At 42.0% G+C, this 19,997-nt stretch overlaps 1 protein-coding gene across 3 annotated transcripts in view; it reads right to left on the bottom strand.

Annotated features, from left to right (window-relative positions):
- DCAF1 (DDB1 and CUL4 associated factor 1) overlaps positions 1 to 19,997 on the bottom strand; it is a 47,625-nt gene that overhangs the window by 14,674 nt on the left and 12,954 nt on the right. For all 3 annotated transcript variants that reach the window (XM_064432330.1, XM_064432331.1, XM_064432332.1), the window contains exons 6-22: positions 19,650 to 19,787; positions 18,325 to 18,828; positions 17,106 to 17,207; positions 15,744 to 15,902; positions 14,322 to 14,501; positions 12,923 to 13,132; positions 11,559 to 11,728; positions 10,248 to 10,372; positions 7,908 to 9,168; positions 6,819 to 7,017; positions 6,059 to 6,141; positions 5,237 to 5,321; positions 3,657 to 3,890; positions 3,026 to 3,119; positions 2,465 to 2,569; positions 1,679 to 1,752; positions 655 to 759 (exon numbers count right to left, since the gene is read on the bottom strand). In XM_064432330.1, coding sequence (XP_064288400.1) covers positions 655 to 759; positions 1,679 to 1,752; positions 2,465 to 2,569; positions 3,026 to 3,119; positions 3,657 to 3,890; positions 5,237 to 5,321; positions 6,059 to 6,141; positions 6,819 to 7,017; positions 7,908 to 9,168; positions 10,248 to 10,372; positions 11,559 to 11,728; positions 12,923 to 13,132; positions 14,322 to 14,501; positions 15,744 to 15,902; positions 17,106 to 17,207; positions 18,325 to 18,828; positions 19,650 to 19,787 — 3,828 coding nt within the window. The remainder of the gene's footprint in view (positions 1 to 654; positions 760 to 1,678; positions 1,753 to 2,464; positions 2,570 to 3,025; positions 3,120 to 3,656; positions 3,891 to 5,236; positions 5,322 to 6,058; positions 6,142 to 6,818; positions 7,018 to 7,907; positions 9,169 to 10,247; positions 10,373 to 11,558; positions 11,729 to 12,922; positions 13,133 to 14,321; positions 14,502 to 15,743; positions 15,903 to 17,105; positions 17,208 to 18,324; positions 18,829 to 19,649; positions 19,788 to 19,997) is intronic.

Raw genomic sequence — 19,997 nt, 5'->3', positions numbered from 1 at the left:
AATTTTAATTCTCACTTTACTGTAGTAAGCATTCTGTGCTACTGTGTATTCTACCAGCTGCACCCTGAGGAGCACTTACTGCAGTTCTGAGCTCTTCTGTCAAGTTGCCAGAGGTGAAACAGCTGATCAGAAAAGGAAAACCAACACATCCCAGTGCAAACCTAGAGCCCTCTTCAAAATTCTTTAAACCCTTTGCTGTGTAGAAGTACTGTGCAGTTTCACTGCATTAGTCACAAGCTGTGTCTCTTTCAGAAATTAGTGATAAATTATGTCTAAATATGAGAATTGGAATTGAAAAAAAAGGAAAGCCTCAAGCACTACTGTCTATACTGGGGATTGAAATACTTAAAAGAAAAAAAAAAAAACAGAACAGAAAGCAAAGCTTCTGATCAAGACTGAATACTTAAGGAAATTAATAAATAAACCACTATTTAGTTTACAGTGTATTAGTTTAGATTGTGTTAGTTCACAGTGCACAAAGTTACCATTCACACAGGTTCTGCACCAGACGGTCTCAGTTTACACTGACAGTAAAGTGAACTATTTCCTATTAGATGAGGCCAAATGAGGCCTCTGTACTTTCTGGGTAATAAATGAACACATGTAGAGGGCTAACAGCTACTCTAGAACACAGATCATTGTTATGTTTCTCACCTGATCTTCTTCTTCATCCTCCTCATCTTCTGCCAGCCGCTGCCGGCCCACTTCATAGAGCCTGCACACGGTGTCCATGTTCATGGCATCCATGCTGCCCTGGTTCTGCAGGGGAGATGCCCACGTGGAAGTTAGCCCCAGGAACTGAGCTCAGCTGTCATATTCAGTGCTGCATCTCACCTCAATCACATTTCCAAAATCCTTCCCTCCCATTTACCAGCAGCACTACAATTAGCACTAAAAACGAGTCTCTTTGGTTTCAAGACCTGCCATGTTCCCTGAAGTAACATTTCCAATTACTTCTATTAAAGAAAATTTTCTTGGTCTCACAACCCTTGTCATCTCCTACTTCAGTAGTTAAACATGGAATGTGCCCTGCTACAAATCCTTGACTTGCTTTTGTGGTCTGCAGGGATCAGTAGCTCACAGAGTATAAAGCTGACAGGACTTTACATTATTCACTACATGTGCATAATCAGGCTTCAAGAAATTGGGTTCTGACAATGCATTATGGAGCAAAGAACTGCATCCTTAACAAACCAGAAGTTTACCTCAGTAATTTTTGCTTCAAATCCTTAGCTTTTGGGATTTTGCAAGGAAGACAAGTGTAAAAGGAACAGTAGGAGTGATTCACAGAAAAGCTCTGTGGGAAGCCCCCAAAAGACTGCATTTCCCAGTTTTTTGATACAGTGCACATTTCAATTTGCAATAGGAAATTATTGCTATAAATAAGAAAAAAACCACATTTTTCTTTATGCTCATGAGAAGGAAAATCTCTGTACTTTTTAAAGTGGGAAGAGTTTGAAGAAGTGAAGCAAATGTGTTTGGAAATTTAAGGAATAAGAGGCAGAAAAACAAAACTGCAGGGGGTGCAGAATAAAAAAACAAACAGCATCTTTAGCACCATCAAAACACCACCACTGCTTAGGACATGAATTCAACAGCAGGAACTCCAAAACAGAAACAACAAGCAGTGCATTCAAACCACAGCTACAGAGACCAGGGTTCATTTTAGCAGCTTTACCTCAATGACAGCCAGATAGCAGTCCTTGCTGTCTGTGCACAAGTCGAAGATATTCCGCTTCACATCTATGGTAGCTGGAAAAACATCACAGAACAAACTCAGTAGTTAACTGCAGGTTACTTAATGCTCACTGAAAAAGTGTCTAAAACCAGATAATACAGTTTTGGGACAAGAAAAAACAGCTGAAACTAGTGAAATGAATGTTGGTAGGTAATTCAACCTGTAATAAAGAATGGAAATGTTGGAGACTGTTGTAAAAAACAGCCATGTAAGCTCTGCACCTGCTCTGCATGGTGCCTCCTCCCTTGCTAACACATTTATTGGTTCCCCTAAGCACCATAAACAACACAGCATCCTTCAGAATAGGTGGCAACAAAGGGATTGAGCTGTGACCTATGCCTCCCTTCAACAGCAAAAGCCACATTTGTACATGTCCACAGCAGCAATTAGCTTAGCTCCATGAGCTAAAAAAAGAGCCCCATGTGAAATGAGAGCAATGCCATCCTGGCCAAGTGACCTACTGTCTCAGATTATGCCTTACTTGGAAGGAAGAGAGGAAATAAAGCCAGAAGTGCTGAACAGGAGCAAGTAAGGCAGTCACACAATGAATGGGACATGATACTTAAAATTATGTCAGTGTTAAACCCAACTCCTGTGCTTCCTCCAGAACAGGATGTAGCAGTTTGTTTTCTCACACATGCAAAGAGAGAAGTGAATGTTACTAAGCAAATTTTCAAAAACCTTCAAACCTCCAGACAAAGCTATTGGCTCCTCTCTTACTCTTACCTATAGGTTTATAATCAGTTGCATTAAATGTCCTGAAAGAAGAGCCAAAGGGACTTCTCATTCTCTCCTCCAGAAGGTCATCCTCATCATCTGCCTGCAACATAGCTGAACCAAGGAAAGATTATTCCAGAAATCTGCCTTCCATTAGTCACTACCATTAATCAACTTCACATCAAAAGAGACTCTGACATGAATTTTCTTTATATTTAATAGCTTGGCAAGACCCATTTAATATCTACTCTTCCAGAGATGCCTTTATTGATATTACAGATCATCAAAACTTAATACAGAGGACAAAATTATTTTCTCAGGCATCACTGGATCTGTCATTATAGAATAGGTTGCTTTTTAATCTCACAAATTAGTTGTGGTATTGCTGATGCTACAGAAAACTCTCTTTGTCAGCAATACATGTACATGAACATCCTGGAAAAAATCCAGTTCACATATGCCAGTAAGGCCTAGAGTTAGAGTCTCTGAAGCTTCCCATTTCACTGAACAAGCATCTACTTATCTCACAGGAGGTGACCCAGGAGAGTTGTGGAAGGGGAGAAGCCCTACCTCCATACATCACTGTGCCAGTATAGTTGAAGACCACACGACACTGATCCAGGGCAGGTACTGTGTGTAACAAATGGAAAGTTCGGAGGTCCCACTGAAAAAACACAGGCTAAGGAACAACAAACAACTGAAAAATTTTATTTCCTTTTCAATGGAGTGACAAAGAACTGGCTAACTGCATTCAAGAAACCTCATTGTCTCCGTCTTGCAAATATGATTAAAGCAGAGGTGGACACTGGCTCTACAATTCCATTCCATGTGTTCAAAACGAGAAAGCTCTTACTCAAAATGCCATTCCCAGACACAAGAAGTGACTGCAGCACCTTCAAGGCTGATCTTGTTAAGACATGGGAAGAGAGCTGAGGTGCTATGGAGTATTATCAAAGAAGAAAATCTCTTGCTCTCTCTCTGTATTAAGTATTTTCTTCCCACTGCATCAGAGGCAGAATCTAGATTTAAATTACCTGCCTAACAGTCCCTGCTCTTCCTTGATTCACAGATAGAAACTCCTGTTACCACACATAACATGTAGCACAGAAGACCATTAATACAACTCTGCAAACAGCCACTTGTTCATCCACACCAGCTCTTGAGGTGCCAGTACCAGTTACCAGAGTGGCCCAAAGGATACAATTTCAGTGTTGACTATGACCTCCAGCCCATTGGGATGGAAAACACCACTGATAGTCATGTTGAATTTGTCAAACTTGTGGATGGCTTGTGCTGATCTGACATCCCAGAGGACACCATCATTTAGGACAAGGTCATCAGTGGGGTTAAAGGTGGCACAGTTCTTCTTGTAGTTGTTGGCAAGATCTGGGTTAAACAGAGTCAATAGCTTGTTGCCAGTCTGAATATCATAGATCTTTTAGATTAAAAAGAAAAAGAAAGATTAGTCACAATTTGTAATATACCTGTGCCTAAAATCTTCCCTTTCCCCTTTCTAGATTGCTTACAGAACCCCATTCTCCATTTCATTTTTCCATTTCAAGTGACAGCATTCCATAAATCACCTTTCCTACCAGCCCTTTAATAGTTTTTCACAGCTGCAACCAAGCTTCACAAGTTTTGGCCAGTGCTTGGCTTACTGCAGGTTCACTGACATATTTCAGTACAATCAGGATGAGTTCCAAATAAAATAACCTCACTATGAGGAGTGGACTGGGAAGCTGAAATCACAAGGTACCACTTAGCCAGAAACTATTTCAGAAATGGAACTGCTTTCAGAGCAGATGGTATTTACAAACATTAAAACTCCAAAGCACACAGTGAGGGGAAAAAAGCCAGAAACTATAGAAAATGAGTTTAAATTCCTGGCATTTACACAGAAAGGCAAATTTGAGCTTTGGCACAAGAAACTTTTGGAATATAAAAAGGGCTTTAAACTAGTACAAAGAGTTTGTGATCATATCCTCAGATAAATCTGATCTGTAACATCCCTCAGAGCCTAGCTCTTGTTCAAACTTACAGCAGAAAATATTCTCTAAACTGGAAAACAAATCCATTTACCAGATAAACACAAAAAACAAACTTCCAACTAAATCCAAGCTAAAAACTGGGCAGGGATGGAGAGTTTACTTAAACAAATCAGAGTAATGTGAAATTATAAATAATTTGAATAAGTTATATTTCATGGAAATTTTTTATGCAAATGCTCTTTTAAGAGAGACAGGGCCTATAGCAAATGCAAATTAGCACTGCAAAGCAGCAGAAGGTCTCTGAAGCCTTGTCTGTCCACCTTGCAGGAATTCATGCAAAGCACTACAACAATACTCTCTAAAGATACAGTGGTAAAGTTAAATTACTCAAAAGTAAGCTGCAAATTTGAGGGGGGCAAAAGGAGAACATTTCTAATAGGTCATTTCCCACAGCTGTTGGCTGAGCTACTCTTACAGTGGAACTTTATTATTATTACTAAAGAGCAAGGCTAAGAAAGCAACTTCAGAGGAAAATAAATCCTGCATGACCTCTCTCAAATGAATAAAACAAAGCAGAATCTAAAATTGCCCAGGATACTTGCCCAGAGGCAACACACTGCTTCTTATGGTCAAGTTTATACCCTCAGGAACAGGGAGAAGTTACCTGACACTTTCAAAGCTTTCCTCTGAAGCTCATCAGTTACATCAAAGCACTCACATCAATTAACAGCCATCCTATGGAGAATTATATTTCTGCCAGAGCTTCACAGCCATGAGCTTTCCTGGTACTTACATGTGCAATGTCTCCCTTTGTGCCAATGACCCTGTCCTGAGAGTGCTTGCTGAACTCCACATAGTGGTCATCAGGGAAGGAATGCCTGCAGATACAGTCAGTGAAGAAGTCAAGGAATTGCAGATTCTACATGACCCAAACAACCCCAACAGCTCCAGCACAGGTTTAAACAGAGAAAAGATGTAGAAAACCCTCTCCTTTACCACTGACCACATCATGCTGCAGTAGCAAATTCAGACCTGCCATCAACAGAGCCTGGCACAAATTTAACACTTTGGAGAAGTCAGCAGTGGATCATGAACATTGAAACAGGCACCTCAGGGAGCTTAACCTTTCCTCTGAAGAAAAGCCTCTCATGCAGGTTACACCAAAACAGTTGTTTGCAACTAAAGTAGACAACAATCAAACATTTTAAAATGAAGAGTTTTCCACCTACTTTTTCATGGAAAGGAACAATTGTAAATACTGCAATAGATTTTAAAGAGTTTGCAGTCGAGTCGAATTTCACAATGCAAACCACCATGCTAGTCAAATTCTGAACTGGATACAAAGAATAAAAACACAAATATGTTTCTTTGCCTTCAGGAGTAACAGTGACTTTAGTGATGTATCTCACATGAAATAGGACTTCAGGTAGAATTTAGCTAGAATTTGCTCTGTACCAAATAAAACATGGAAATTATCAACATACGAAAGGGATCACATTTTATTTTTCACAAGAGACATTTTGAGATCTGCGCTATTCTGTTTTAGAGTTTATTCCTGTATCAAATGGTTCTTTCAACTGCAGCACACCCCACAACTGAATCAGAGTGTACCTACTTCATATCAAAGACAGACTTCATTCCCCACAATGCAGACAGAGGCTGGCTCCATGTAGCAGATGTCAGCAATAAAGATCCATCCTGAATTTCCAGATTGGCATAGAGGAAAGGAAAAGAACACCAGGGAAAACAGAGGTTATCACTTTACCTGTACACTTTTAACTTATAAGATCAATTTAGAAACTGTAGAGCAGATACTTTTGTGCTTAATACTACTCCTATAGGGACAAAATCCAAGTATCTAATACTGTGTATAACAAAGAGCCTAAAGTAGACAAACTTTATAGGTAAGAATAGGAACAATCTATGATGTTAATAGCAGATAAAATCAGGATAATCCATGGCTGAATTTTGATGACCTGTGAGGGGAATCCATTCTGCTTATAAATCTTTCCTTCCCAGAATTACCCTCTGAAAGGTTTCTTTCTCCAGCAAAGATATATAAACTCTGATATCTTATTTCACACATAAATGTGTAATAGTCAGTCTAAGCATTTTTCCACTTGCAGACATATATAATTAATTTCTTAAGAAGGCACACAGCCACTCTGTATCTTTTTATTACCTTGGGAAGGAGAAACCCTAAATGTAGAACTCATAAGAGCAACAATATGCAACTATTATAAGTACTCCAACAACAGGCACTGCAGGCCAGCCAGTAGGTGCATTTCAGATGTACATATCCAGATGGGCCCAAAACATCCCAGGAATTAGGCACTGACACTGCTGAAGGTCAGAAGAGGTCTGTGGTTCCTTACCCGGGATGGCTCAAGGTGCGTGATGGCAGAGTTATGGCAGTTGTAACTGGCCTCCTCCTGTCCACTGAACACGTTATAGAGTTTCAACTGCCCCGTGCAAGTACCCAGCATCAAGAATCGTTCTCTTGCAGAAAATGCACAACAGGTAAAGCCACTCTCATCCTCATTTGCTTCCCTGAACACAGAAATTGGACGGAACCTAGAGAAGGCAAAAATACATGGGTAACCCAAAGGAGAGAAGCAAAACTGAAATGCTGTGTGATATTAAATCAACCCCTTAAAGATTACACAGGTACAAGTTATAACTTTCTTCTAGAGTAAGACAAGTGTCAGTTTGAAGACTAGTCCTTGAGTATTACAACAGTGTTTGCAAATCCTTCAGGGTTTGTTTTCCACTATGTGGTACTTCTGTTAAAGCACATCATTAAGCTGAAGCACTTGGACTCCATCTTCAAAGCTGGATTGATGGAAAACCTGTAATGTCAACACCTGGGTAAATACAGAGAGCTAGCAAAAAAAAATTCCTAACAGTTCTGAAACACTTAGCACAAGAAGATGTCACATGAGCTAAACAACATCCCGGCATCATAACTTCCCACGGTGACACTGCTTTCACTGTGAAGATGCTCTCATGAACATGTCACCTTTATTTTCATAAATTTTACAACATCTTCCAGTTTAACCTCAGGAAAGGTCACTGGCAGTGCTGATGATTCAGCTGCAAGAACAAACTACAGATTTCACTGTTCTGCATCTGTCAGCCAACCATCCTCAAGGCTATGTCACACTCTCCTAAAATTGGTGCTGCATACTCACCTTTCAAAGGAGAACAAAGAGCTACCAGCTTCATTAGTCAATGCTGCTACTGAAAATACAGTGTGCTTTGTGTATTAAGGGTCAGCTCTAAGGACAAGACAAACAGAACAACTACTAAAAATGCCTTTCAAGGATCTCTCACTGTCACTGTGAACGAAAACTCTCTTGTCTCCAAGGATACTCCAGCGTGGGACTGCACAGCCTGAATCCAGGTAAGGCTTTTTGGCACAGGGTATATCCTGAGAGATATCACAACACAGTTTTCTTCCTTACCTGCTAAAGATAAGGTGTCTATCAAAGCAGCCACCATCCACCCCTCCGTACTTCGGAAAGGCCGCCCTGCGGGTCAGCCGTGAGGTAAAGTTAGTGGGCGCCTGGCGCCTCTGTTTTGGCTCAGGACACTGATGGGGAGTAAAGAGAGAGAAAGGGGGACAGGTGGCAACAGGGTTCTTGCAGCGGGCGTGCTGCTCCCTAAGGTACTCTGTGATTATACTGTCCAGCGTGGGTGGGGAAGGAAGGTGTCTGTCCAGCTGCTTTTTGATAGCTGGGCTCTGGCTGTAGGCGCCATGGTCCGATTTTTGTCGCAACACTCTGATTTTCCTGCCGTTGCAGGGAGACGGCCTCTCCCTGACAAAGCTAATCCTGCCAATCAGAGGAGAGTTGCTGGCGTAAGAAGGGCCTGGAAGGGCAGGTGGACCTTGGGACGCAGACGGTCTTGCCTGAGCATGGACAGAGGTGGCAGTGGAACCTACAGCAGTGTGGCTGCTCAAACGGGCCGAGATGCCGTTAGCTATACGGGGAGTGCGAGGCAGAGTCACCGGAGAGGCAGCGGCTGCGACAGGGGTGAAGGCAGAAGAGTGAGATGCCGCAGTCATGGGCAGGTCAGCCTCTTTCGTAAGGACAGACGCCGTTTCCCCGAGGCCCTTAGAGATGAGATGGTTCCGAATCAGCAGCAGCAGCTCCTTCTCAGGAAAAGTGATCCTCGACTGGGCCACCACGTCGGCCTTCTGCAGGCGCGCCAGCGAGACGTCGGTGCCGATGAGCAGGGGCTTCCCCGAGACGCGCTCGATGAGCTCGGCAGCGTACTTGCAGAACTTCACGTGCTCGCTGCGCTTGTCCTGCAGCACCGGCTCCTTCATCAGCTGCTGGATCTGGCAGCTGCTGAACAGGGGCAGCTTGCTGATGATCTGCCGCACGGTGCTGCTGCGCGACAGCCCCACCAGGGCTTTGCAGGCCAGGGCCCGGATCTGATCCGCGTCGGTGATCGGCATCTTCACGGACAGCAACGACAGCAGCACCTTGATGCCGTTGTTGGACTGCACCACATTCCACATCTTGGCTAACGTGTGCTCACTGCTTTTGGGGGCCTGAGGAAGCTTTCGACGAGGAGTCCCAGAGATGAATTTCCCGATGCTGGAGATCCGGTTATCTGGGCCACACACACAATTGATGATGATCTGAAGGGCTGATTTCTGAATCTCAGCATCATGGATGAAAAACTCACCCTCAGCAACCCCAAGGATGATACTAATACCTAGTAAGGGAAAGAAATAGTTTCTTTATTACTCCAAAACATATCTTACACAAGGTGATCAGACAAGTAAGGGAGTCTTCCAACAAATTTGAAGAAGATAGGTACTTCCCTTAATTCCAGAAATTCCCGAAGTTTTGCTAACTAGTCTAAGACATTCTTCTACCTCCCTAGCAAAGTACTGTCCTGCCCTGCTGGTCCTCCACCTCATCATCAGTAGGTAGTGTCACACAATCTCTTCGATGTGGTGATCAAGCACAGCCCAGGAGTAAAAAATCTAAAGTATCTGGACAGAGCAAGATGCACAGACATGCTCTGATTCCTACCACATAGAGCAACTCTCTTGTATAAACACCAACAAAGTAAACACTAAGAGGAAGGAAGGGACCAAGTCACTGAGGACAAAATAATCATATCACAACTTCCAAAAGGAATCAGGCAAAACTTTAGGGCAACTTTTGTTCCCCACAGAATTCCTGTTAGTTTCACATCTGCTTCAGAATATCAAAACCCTCACAGAATTGGTGTTTGTTTAGAGACATTTTGTGCAAAAGGAATTGTGTTTTGCCTATATCTAGTATTCTGCCTGCCTTTCATTTTTAATTCTTAAAAAGAAAAGTGAGGCTTCAGTTTAAGCAGAAGCCTTGGATCTGATCCCGGCACATCTCACTCATTTACATGCTGAACCTGGAGGTAACCAGTTGGAGCATAACTCACACAGCAATAATTGTTCCTCTCCCTTACTCTCAAATGCCATATCCTCAGGAGACCTAAATTTCTGAGAAACTGAGGAAACCCAATAGTCCCATTACAAAAATATATTTGCCTCCACCAGTATTTAATGAGCTCTTGAAAACAAGTACAAAAGACCTGCTTCTAAATTTGTAACCCAACCACAGTGCTAATCATGACAATTTTAACCACAGTGCACTCTCCCATTTATTTGCATCCTTGACAGTAACTCTGAGTACATGAATTATTTTAACCCTTGTCTCACTGTAGGTGGGGAACTGCCAACCAAAACCCATGTAGCAGGAGACAACTGATAAATGTGTAAGTCATTAGGACCATATTCTGCTTACCCACAGTGGAAACAGTAGATCCAGCTTCATCTAACACATCCACAGGTTCTGCCAGTTGCAACTGGATTTTAGGTACTACAGTCAAGATGGCCAGTACATCCAAAGCATATCGTACTGTGTCATTCCTGGAAGACAGCAAGCAGAAGAACTTCTCAGAATTGCACGTACAGAGTTGTTTCAATAACATTAAATAGTATTGCATTTACTCTACTCCAAGAAATCAAAGTAAATCAGTCACATCTGCTGCATTTGATGGTGCCTTTTGATTTTAGAATGAAATGGGCTGGTCTCCACAGAAGGCAGTGCTCACATGCACACCACTGCCTGCAGACTGCCAACATTTATCCCACATGGTTCACAAGCTCCTAAAAACACAGTAATTCTGTATTTATAAAAATAAGAATGTTAGGACTTACTAACGAAACCGTTCTAAATTAAGCTGCTAAATTTAATCTAACTCTACATCTTAGCTGGGAAACACTGGTGTCCAAAATTCTCTGTCACCAGTTAACTAGGAAGGAAGTTTTTCTGAATTCAAGGGAAACTGTTCAGCAGTAAACCAGACAACTCTGATAGTCAAAAAGACACTAACTTGGGCTCCAGCTTAACAAAAATGCAGGTGTGTGGAAGGTGAAAAGGGATATCCAGCAAGAGGTGAGAGAGCAGGAAAATGCAAAAAAGGGGAGATTTTTAACGTGGGTGGAAAGGTAGGAGTTAACACAGATAGCAATTAGGAAACAGCTGCAGAAGGAAAGAAACAGGAGAACACAAACTACCCAGGCAGGAGAGTGCAACCTGAGAGTGGGAGGGAGGCAGGGAACTGCAGAAGCAAAACAGATTTCAAAGGCTTTCAATTAAAGTTAGGCAAGGAGCTCCTGTAGACAGCAGAAATAAAAGAGGGAGTCCTGGCCCAGCTCATTCCAGGATTAAGATATGTCTTGATTTCACCCTCTTCTTGGCTCATGTTCTAACCTTTCTCTTAACAAAAAGGTAAACAAATTTTGAGACAGACAGAAAGAAGCACAGAACAGTGATGAAGCTTTTCTGAGAAATCAGTGTCATACTAATCAAAGGCCTGAGGGATTTTGTCTCATCAGAAATTTTTTTATATTCCTCTCTCTACCTTAAAATTTTAGTCCTGCTTTGAGTTAGCTTTGATAAGCACTATATGGCCACAGCACAGGCCCTAACAGCACTAAGCAGCACGTGCCTGTTTTAAACACTATCAGGGTAGAAAACCTGGAAATGCAATGTCCTGCCCAAAAGTCACAAGTGCTGCACTCAAATGGAGCACTACAGCAAAGAGCTCACCTTGCATAGTACGTCTTCCAGTTGCAGGCAATGGAAATGAGCTGAAGCATGAGCTGGACACAAGACAGCTTGAGAAAAACCTCTGCTGGCTCCCAGTAAAGCTGTGCTGGACCATACTCAATCAGGAACTCCATCATCTCCACAATCTGCTCATGAGTATAGGAGCAGGCCTGCAGGGTCCAAGGGACACCATTAGATCACAAGGGTTACAAACTTGCACATCAAATCCCTCACAGCTGGGACTGAACTGAAAACTGTAAGATTAGACTACTCTGTGTCTTGCAAATTAAGTACTTACATTCTGGTTTATTCTCCAGTTATAAAAGAATACAGCAACTGTCACTATAATACACAATAATAAGCTTAAGGATAATATCTTTAAAGTTTCTTTACAATCTCAGAAAGCTAAGGCAAATTTAAGAAGAAAAGTTACATTAAATTAAAATTCTACTCCGCTTTTAAGCTACTAATCTAGTAGTTACTACACCATCATTCAATATACATTTATGCTAAAATACTAAAAAAGTTTGCTAAAAATATTCGATTACAGATTCTAAGTTTTGACTACAAAGCATACCGAATTAAAAAAAATCCTAGCAAGTTGGCATTTCAATATTTTTAATTACATGAGAAATCAACATTTTATATACATTTTTTAGTTACTGAAAATAAGTGATTACTGCAGAAGCAAAAACTCCCTTATATTTTCTTACTTCAGTTCCTCCAGAAAATCATCCTAAATTAAATCGGAAACGACAGGTGAATGTACCTTCTCAAAACCAGCAGCTCTAAAATCTAGTTTTATAATAAACAAACAAACCCAAATGAAAATCAACAAAACCAGCTCTGCAGGGAGAAATCAGGAAAAAAAAAAATGGCCAAGACTATGGATTATTATCTATCTAGATCTCAGGAGTCATTTCTAAAAACAGTGGTGTTCAAAAGACATTTCAGTTATCTTTATCAAATTAAAGTTATTTCTGAATTTTTCAGCATTAAGTACCTCTATACATATACAAATTTTGTCCTTTCAGAGATGCACAGCACAGAAAATACAAATATAAAATACGAACAAATATTTGATATTTGTATCAAATACAAATACCAAAAACAACTTGCCTTTGAGTTTTTGAGAGATGGAACCACAGCACAAGAGCAGAAGCCTTGATTAAATGTAATTCAGATAAACCTCAAGGGCTCCTCTGTATTTCCCTATTACAGTGCCATTCCAAGTGTCAGAAAAAAAGTACAAATAAAACAATTGCAGCCTGCCTAGTTATTGCACTGGCTTCAGAGGGTATCTACCCATGTCTGCAGCTGAGAAATGCAACAACCTGGTGAAAAGGGTGCAACGTGCTCCTCACCTTGTAGGGGGGCTGTGGGTGGACCAGGATGCCGCCCTCGGTGCGCTGCAGCGACTGCTTCACCTGCTCCAGTTTGATGGCAAGGTGGGCCTCGAAGTAGCGGCGCAGCGCCATGCACGTGTGCTTCCCCGTCTGGCGGCTGGCAAAGATCTCATCGTCACTCAGGAGGGCTCCTTGGTCCTCCAGGTTTAAGATCTCCAGAGTGCTTATCTTCAGAGAGAAGTTGGGTATGGGGAAAAAAGTTTAATCAGCTCTTCAGGAAAAAAAAAGCATCTATAACTCTCAGCTGGTCTCATACCAAACCCTAACACTGCCTTTGCTGTACAGGACATAGAAGCACACTGAGAGCTGACAAAGGCTGTCTGAACAGAAAAAGGGTCTCTGTGTGGGTAAACAGTCCAAATTGAACCATGCCCTCTCCTTCACTGTCTATAAAAACAGAAATCACAAAATCACAGAATGAACTAGGTTGGAAAAGACCTTTGAGATCATCAAGCCCAACCTATGACCTCACACCTCCTCATCAACTAAACCATGGCACTGAGTGCCACGTCCATTTTTTTTAAACATGTCCAGGGACAATGACTCCACCCCCTCCCTGGGCAGACAATTCCAGTGCCCAATCACTCTTTCAATTATTTTTTTTTCTGACATCCAACCTAAATGTCCACTGGCACAGCTTAAGACTGGGTGCTCTCATTCTGTCAGTCACTGCTTGGGAGATGAGACATCCCCACCTGACTAGGTAGTTGGAGAGAGTGACAAGGTCACCCCTGAGCCTCCCTTTCTCCAGGCTAAGGAAGTCACATCAGTGCAGGTCTGGAGGCAGTGTTGTGCTAAGTACTCTTAGGCACAATATGGCACCACACGGTGTGCTTGCACCCGGGGGCACTAATGTCCCTGAGTCAGACAGGGCCCAAGCTGCAGGAGTGCACAGCAACACCCTGCAGACACTGCAGCTTTTCTACAGGAACAGGGTCCTGAACTTGTGCCCAGAAGGTACCACAGCTCCTGCAGCACACACACAGCCATTCCTCTCATGGAACAAAGCTGCATTTATCCACATCCAACAGGGTGCACATCTATGTGGAGTGGCAAGAAACATGTGGACTACCACTAAGCCAGCACTGTTTGAATTAGTATTGCTTAACCCAGGAGCTGCCAAAAAAGCTCCCAAAGGGTATAAAGTCTCTAGACAATAATCATAATAATAAAAATAATAAAGATTAAATGATGCATACAAGTGTTGCTTAGAAAACTCAACCCACCCCTCCATCTCTTGGGAACTAAGGAGAAAGAACCCCAATCAAATGAACAAAACTCTACACATTTGTTGCATTTATAGGATGCAAACCCTGCCACTAAACCCCTGCTCCCTACTTAAAGCCAGAGCCCTTACCAGGTTAACCAGACGCCGCAGCCCGTCGTGCCTATCGAAGAGCTCCAGGACAGCGCGGAAGGAGAAGCAAATGGAGAAGAACATGGTGGCATGGCAGCAGCCCGAGGCGTGGGAGCACTCCATCAGCCACAAGGTGTAGTTCACTACATCTGAAAGCACATTATGGGGGTGCATGCACACCTAGAAAGCAAAAGAACATTCTTGAGGAGGACTTCAAACTGACTGCTTAAGAGATTTGGTCCAAGGAGAATGAAGAGTCTTTGAGAAGCAAAGGACAAGTATCAGCTATTCTCAGCTTGACTTCAGACATCTGAGACATGAAATAAAAAGTCCCATTTCCAGACCAGTAAAAAAAGCTGCTGACTAATAAAGATTAATAAAGAGTATGATTTGACAATGTAGGACTAGAAATTGGTCCATTCTCAGAGTAAAGCACAATGAATACAGCAGCCTTAGTGTAGTATAATTCCAATGTCCTTCTCCATAACACTTCCATATATCCAAATAATGCTTTACTAGAGGCAGACAAGTTTCCACTGAAGAAACACAAATTCTGCTCAGTGAAACCAAATTCCATATGCTATGTTGAGGTACTAGCAAACTCTGGCAACACTGAAGCCTAGGGGAATTGCAAGGATTGTCAAATCCAAGTCTAAAGCCTGACTTTCCCTGCAAACAGACAACTGAGCTGGTTTTTTCCTGTTCTCAGGCCGTGCGTCCAAGATGTGCAGACCATGTGCTCAGAACTGCACTTTTGCATTTGCCTGTTTATTCTACTGAGGAACAACTAGGAATCCTCTGTCAGGGTCAGTGACAAGAGGAACCAACTGCTGTGTGCCAAGTTAGCAGAGTTTTCCATCTCTTCTCTGCTGGTGTTGGATATACTCAAACACAGTGCTACCAGCTTCACACCTGAGGTCTGAAGCTGGACTGCTTGACAAGTGACTGTACCCTGAAGCTGGCTTCCTCTGAAATCCAAAATGTACCACAGACACCTGCTCCACCTGGTATCTGAACACACTGGGGATAACATCTGGCAGAACATCTGGAACCATGCATGGAGAAAAACAGTCTCAGTTGTAGTAGTCCATTGGAACAGACAGGAAAAGAAAGGCAAATGAGAATTAAGGAGGTTTTTTTTGGGATTTTTTGAGGGAAAGAGGGAAGAATAGAATGAAAAGGGTGATGAAAGTATTAAGACAATGCTGACAAAGGTCTTCAGTTAATTCCCTAGGAATTAAAATCCACACCCTTGAAACAAAACACTGTTATTCATATACCTCCTAATGCCTCTGCACAAATCAATCACCCATTTAAATTTGCTTTTAAGCTTAGAAGATGTTTATTCACTGTTTGAACCCACGTAGAAACACTGAGAAATTATGGGAATCAGTGCAGCTATAGTACAAGAACAACTCTTACCCTCTCCATAGCATCTTGATTGTACGACAAGTAATACAAACACATGGACACTCCTGTTGCTGCCATGGAAGGACGAGGAATCTCCAGCAACTTTTGCACTCCTCCATGAGCAACAAACTCTGTAGCAAACTTGTTGTGCAGCAGTAATGATGCCAGATGCTAAGGAATCATAAAAGCAGATCAGACTAGGATTCTTGAAACTGTCATCAATTCCATCCCCATCCCATAGAAAAACAGACAGCAGAAAAAGTAACTGCTCTGTGCTTTGTGCACCTCACTTCATCCTCCCATTACCTTTAATCCAGAATGTAGTATTTATCCCAATAACAAAACCAAAAGAGGCACTACCATTTTCTTTTACACATCTTGCAAAAGAAATGCAAGAAAAGCAGAGCAACTCAGAAATTATCACACAGGCACCTTAAGGTCTTTCTATTGTCTTCAAATTCACTCACTTTCTATTATCACAACTAACTATTTAAATTTCCATTCATATTTTGATTATGAATATTGCTGACCGAAGGAATTTTACAAAATGAGGTGTAAAGGTAATTAAAGGGAAGCCAGCAGCTGCACTGAAGTGTACTGTACACTTCTTTTCTGTATTACCCACACCTTAAGAGGAAACAGTAAGAGCCACTGTAAACCCCAACTACTCCCAACTGAAATAACCTATAGCTACTATAGCAACACTGCTCCCTCAAAATAAATTCTCAGACAAATGCCAAGATACAGAGAGGAAGACTCTGGAGGATCAGAGGCAGAGAAGTTATTGTGAAAGAGGGAAAGAATCCACAGAAAAGTTTAACTTGTGCTGCTGCACTGCAGGTTTGTCTTGAATAAGGTTATTTTGTGTGGCTTTTTACCTTGGGGAGGTAACCTTAAAGACTACTCACACAAAACTAGTATTTAAACCACTGAATTCAGAGATGTCATCCTGGGGCTTCTGGGAGTAAGGTGTTTATGCTCCTTACCCCTCACAAGTGTCCTTTGAGATGGCAGGCAGTGGAATAACTCAGGAATGCCATCTAAGGGCAGCAGGAACAGAATCATTTGACAGAAAAAGGAATTTTTATCATCTTCAAATAGATAGATGAAAGGTGAACTTAATGGTCCTCCCTGCACAATTAAAAGGAATATTCCCTCCTTCCTTTCTTGTTTTTTTTCATTTTAAGCACTTGACACTTCAAAAACCAAAACTGCAATGCATTCAACTTGAGTGAAAGCCACTTCCAATCCCAGGGAATGCTGCAAGACATCAGCCTAAAGAAGATGAACGCTTGCCTTTGACACCTAACAAGCACATATTCCATGTTATTACAATGTTTAGGGTATATTTTATATATAATGAAAGTAATTTACCTTAAGGGCTTCAAAAGTGAGCAGCACATCGTTGGTTCGCTTCAAATCAATGTAGTACATCATCAGCTCCCTTGATCCCAGTTGCATGAAGATGGGTAGCAGCTGAGAAAATAAAAATGGGACACTAGCTGAATGTTTCACAGGAATTACAAGGTGTCTTTTGGTTTATACTCTCTCAAACCCCCAGTTTCCCCCTATTAGCAGATACCTGTTATGAGAGGTCAGAGGTAACCAGCTCCATCCATAGGAAGCAATAAAGGTTAACAGACCTCTTGTAATACATCTGCTGACTGCAGCATGGCAGCTGCCACACGGAAATCTTAAGACTCTCCTCCAAGTGGGGCTATGGAAGTCCACACAGATACCACCCTGGAGAGAGGCTCCACCTTCCATCTGTGCAAAGACAGCTACCCAACAACTGAACAGAAAAAACAGGAGAGCAGGGCAACAGACCAAAACCCTTTGCATCATTCTTTGTAACACCTTTATGCTAGTAATTCCTATTTTTATAGCCTATTATTGCTGGCATATGAAGCAATCCAGTCTGCATGCAGGGTGTTAGGGGGTAATGGTTTCACTGGCTCTCAGAGAAACAAAGCACACATGTGCACACACAACATCTAACACAAAGCAAAACTGTGTTGCTTTGTTCTGTTACTAATGAAGGTAAACCACAAAAAAAAAAAAGTAAACACTCTTTGGTAAATCTGATACAGCCACATTATTTTGGCCATTTAAGTACTATCAGTTACCAAAAGCATCTGCATGAGATAGGTCCTGCCACTTCTCCTCAGAGCTACTACAGAGGTTACACAAACCACTTCATTTAGAATTTCAAGTTGATTATTTCCTCAGACTTTTACTTGCAGGACTCTATTATATCCACCATAGGAAACAGGAAATGTCTGCACTTCAAACAAAGCTTCCAAGCACCACATTTAGTAGGAACATGGGACAATATCCCCAGGGCCATGCTCCAACTACCAGACCACACATCTGCTAGGTTTAGGTTTGAGTATTACCTACCAAGTAATACTCAAGCTAATGACTTCATCAGTTTAGAAGTCATCAACAACTCAGGAAAAGTCACCAGTTTTAATCGTGACAGGAAATATCAGAGCGTGATATAGCAGTTCTGCCAATTTCCCCCCACAATTCCACTCAGCTTTGTACAGAGAATTAGAGCACAGAGTGCTTCCTCCCACCTTCATATGCTCACCTCTTGGTACTCCCCCAGGGGAGTCAGGTACTGAAGAATCAGCCTCTGCTCTATGGCAGGAGTCAAGGGGTAAAGTGTGTAATTAGTGCCAATCACCCACGGGGACATTTCTGACCAGCTGCTGTTGGACAGTTCAACAAACATTCGCTCTGGTTCCGAGGTGGAGAAGCCCAGCTTTTGCTTGGCCTTCCGGAAGCCGTCTCTTTCATGCTGTTTCCCTGATTTGCTTCTTCTCAGTCCCCCATCATCTAGCTTTGCAGCAGAGTTTACTCTGCTACTGGTCTTATGACTCGAATCAAGATGAAAGGAGATCTCCATATCACCAGAAACTTCTTCTTGCTCTCCATCTACTGTCATCTCCCCATAATCCATATCCACAGCCTCTTCATCGAGGGGCAGCAGAGGATCTGAGGGCACTTTCCGAGGACTGGGGCGCTTGTTTTCCTGTTTTGTGGTCATTTCAGTGACCTGCAACTCTCGCAGCCGACGAAGCACCAGAGCCACCTGTTTCAGAAAAGCAGCACTCATGAGGATACACTCCTTGCTTTGATCATGCAGCTCACCTCAACCATATTTTCTGTTATCATCATATAACCTCTCCACAGCACTGTATGCTGTGGAGAGGTTATATGATGATAACAGAAATTTGCTGTCTCTATTTGCCCAGAGAAATAACTTCAAAGTGACTGAGAGATCTCAAATCCATTTTGCTGCAGCAACTCTCATTCTAAAATATCAGCACCATGTCTCCCATGTGAGAAGGAAGTAGCTGGGAAGACATTAGGAGCAGATGAGCTATAGTGGTGCTAACAGAACCACATACCAGTTTGCAGCATCCTTCCACTATCTCTCCCCAGCCTGAAATAAAGGCAACATTCCCTTTGGAAGCAGCAGCTTTGGCAAATTGCAGTTCCACAAAACCAAAGGTCATGCTTTTACTTTTAATGTTTAGAAGAGAAGCCATAGCTGTCTCGATGTTGACTCACCTTTCATTTTAAAACCTCTGTCTGGTGGGCAAATCACAATGTGCAATAGTTACAGATGTAGAGCTTCTGAAAGTTCTTCTTTAAGGAAAGTATGAATACAAGCCTCATTAAAAAGTATTTGACTTCTTAGGTTTCCATTGACATTTAACTGCTGTTAACAGAATATCAGGCTGCATGCTCCAACTCAGGCAGGAAAGGATAGAAACCATGACCCTTACAGATAGTTCTACAACCACTGTAAGACTCATATGTTAACTCATGAATGTGAGCTCCCCATAAATAAAAATCATAAAGAGGTAACTGTACTCCACAAAGGGAAAGTGACTGAGAGATCATTACCAGTTGGGAGTTCTCATCCCTGTAATTTGCAGCAATGTCCTGGTTTTCCATAGCTCCTCCCAACAGTCCTGTTGCATATGTCCTTAGTGGCTGATCAGCCTCTCGTGCCCACTTAAAGAGATTTTCAACTATGCCTTCCTAGAAGGGAGAAAACAAGAAACCAGTTCTAACATTTACATTTCATCTTTAACTTGTCAGTCCCAGTGAAAGCATCTGTTGGGAAGAATTCTCTCTTATTACAGTAATGACCAGGCTGGATTTCCTACCAAGCACGTAATGAATAAAAATAACTGCTGCAACCAAAAAAAAAAAACCAAAACAAAAGAACAAAAAAACCCCTAAATCTTT

Source organism: Passer domesticus, chromosome 9 (genome assembly GCF_036417665.1).
Source record: "Passer domesticus isolate bPasDom1 chromosome 9, bPasDom1.hap1, whole genome shotgun sequence".
Classification (NCBI taxonomy): domain Eukaryota; kingdom Metazoa; phylum Chordata; class Aves; order Passeriformes; family Passeridae; genus Passer; species Passer domesticus.
Note: the sequence above shows the minus strand (reverse complement) of the source record. Positions and strands in the feature narration are given on the sequence as shown.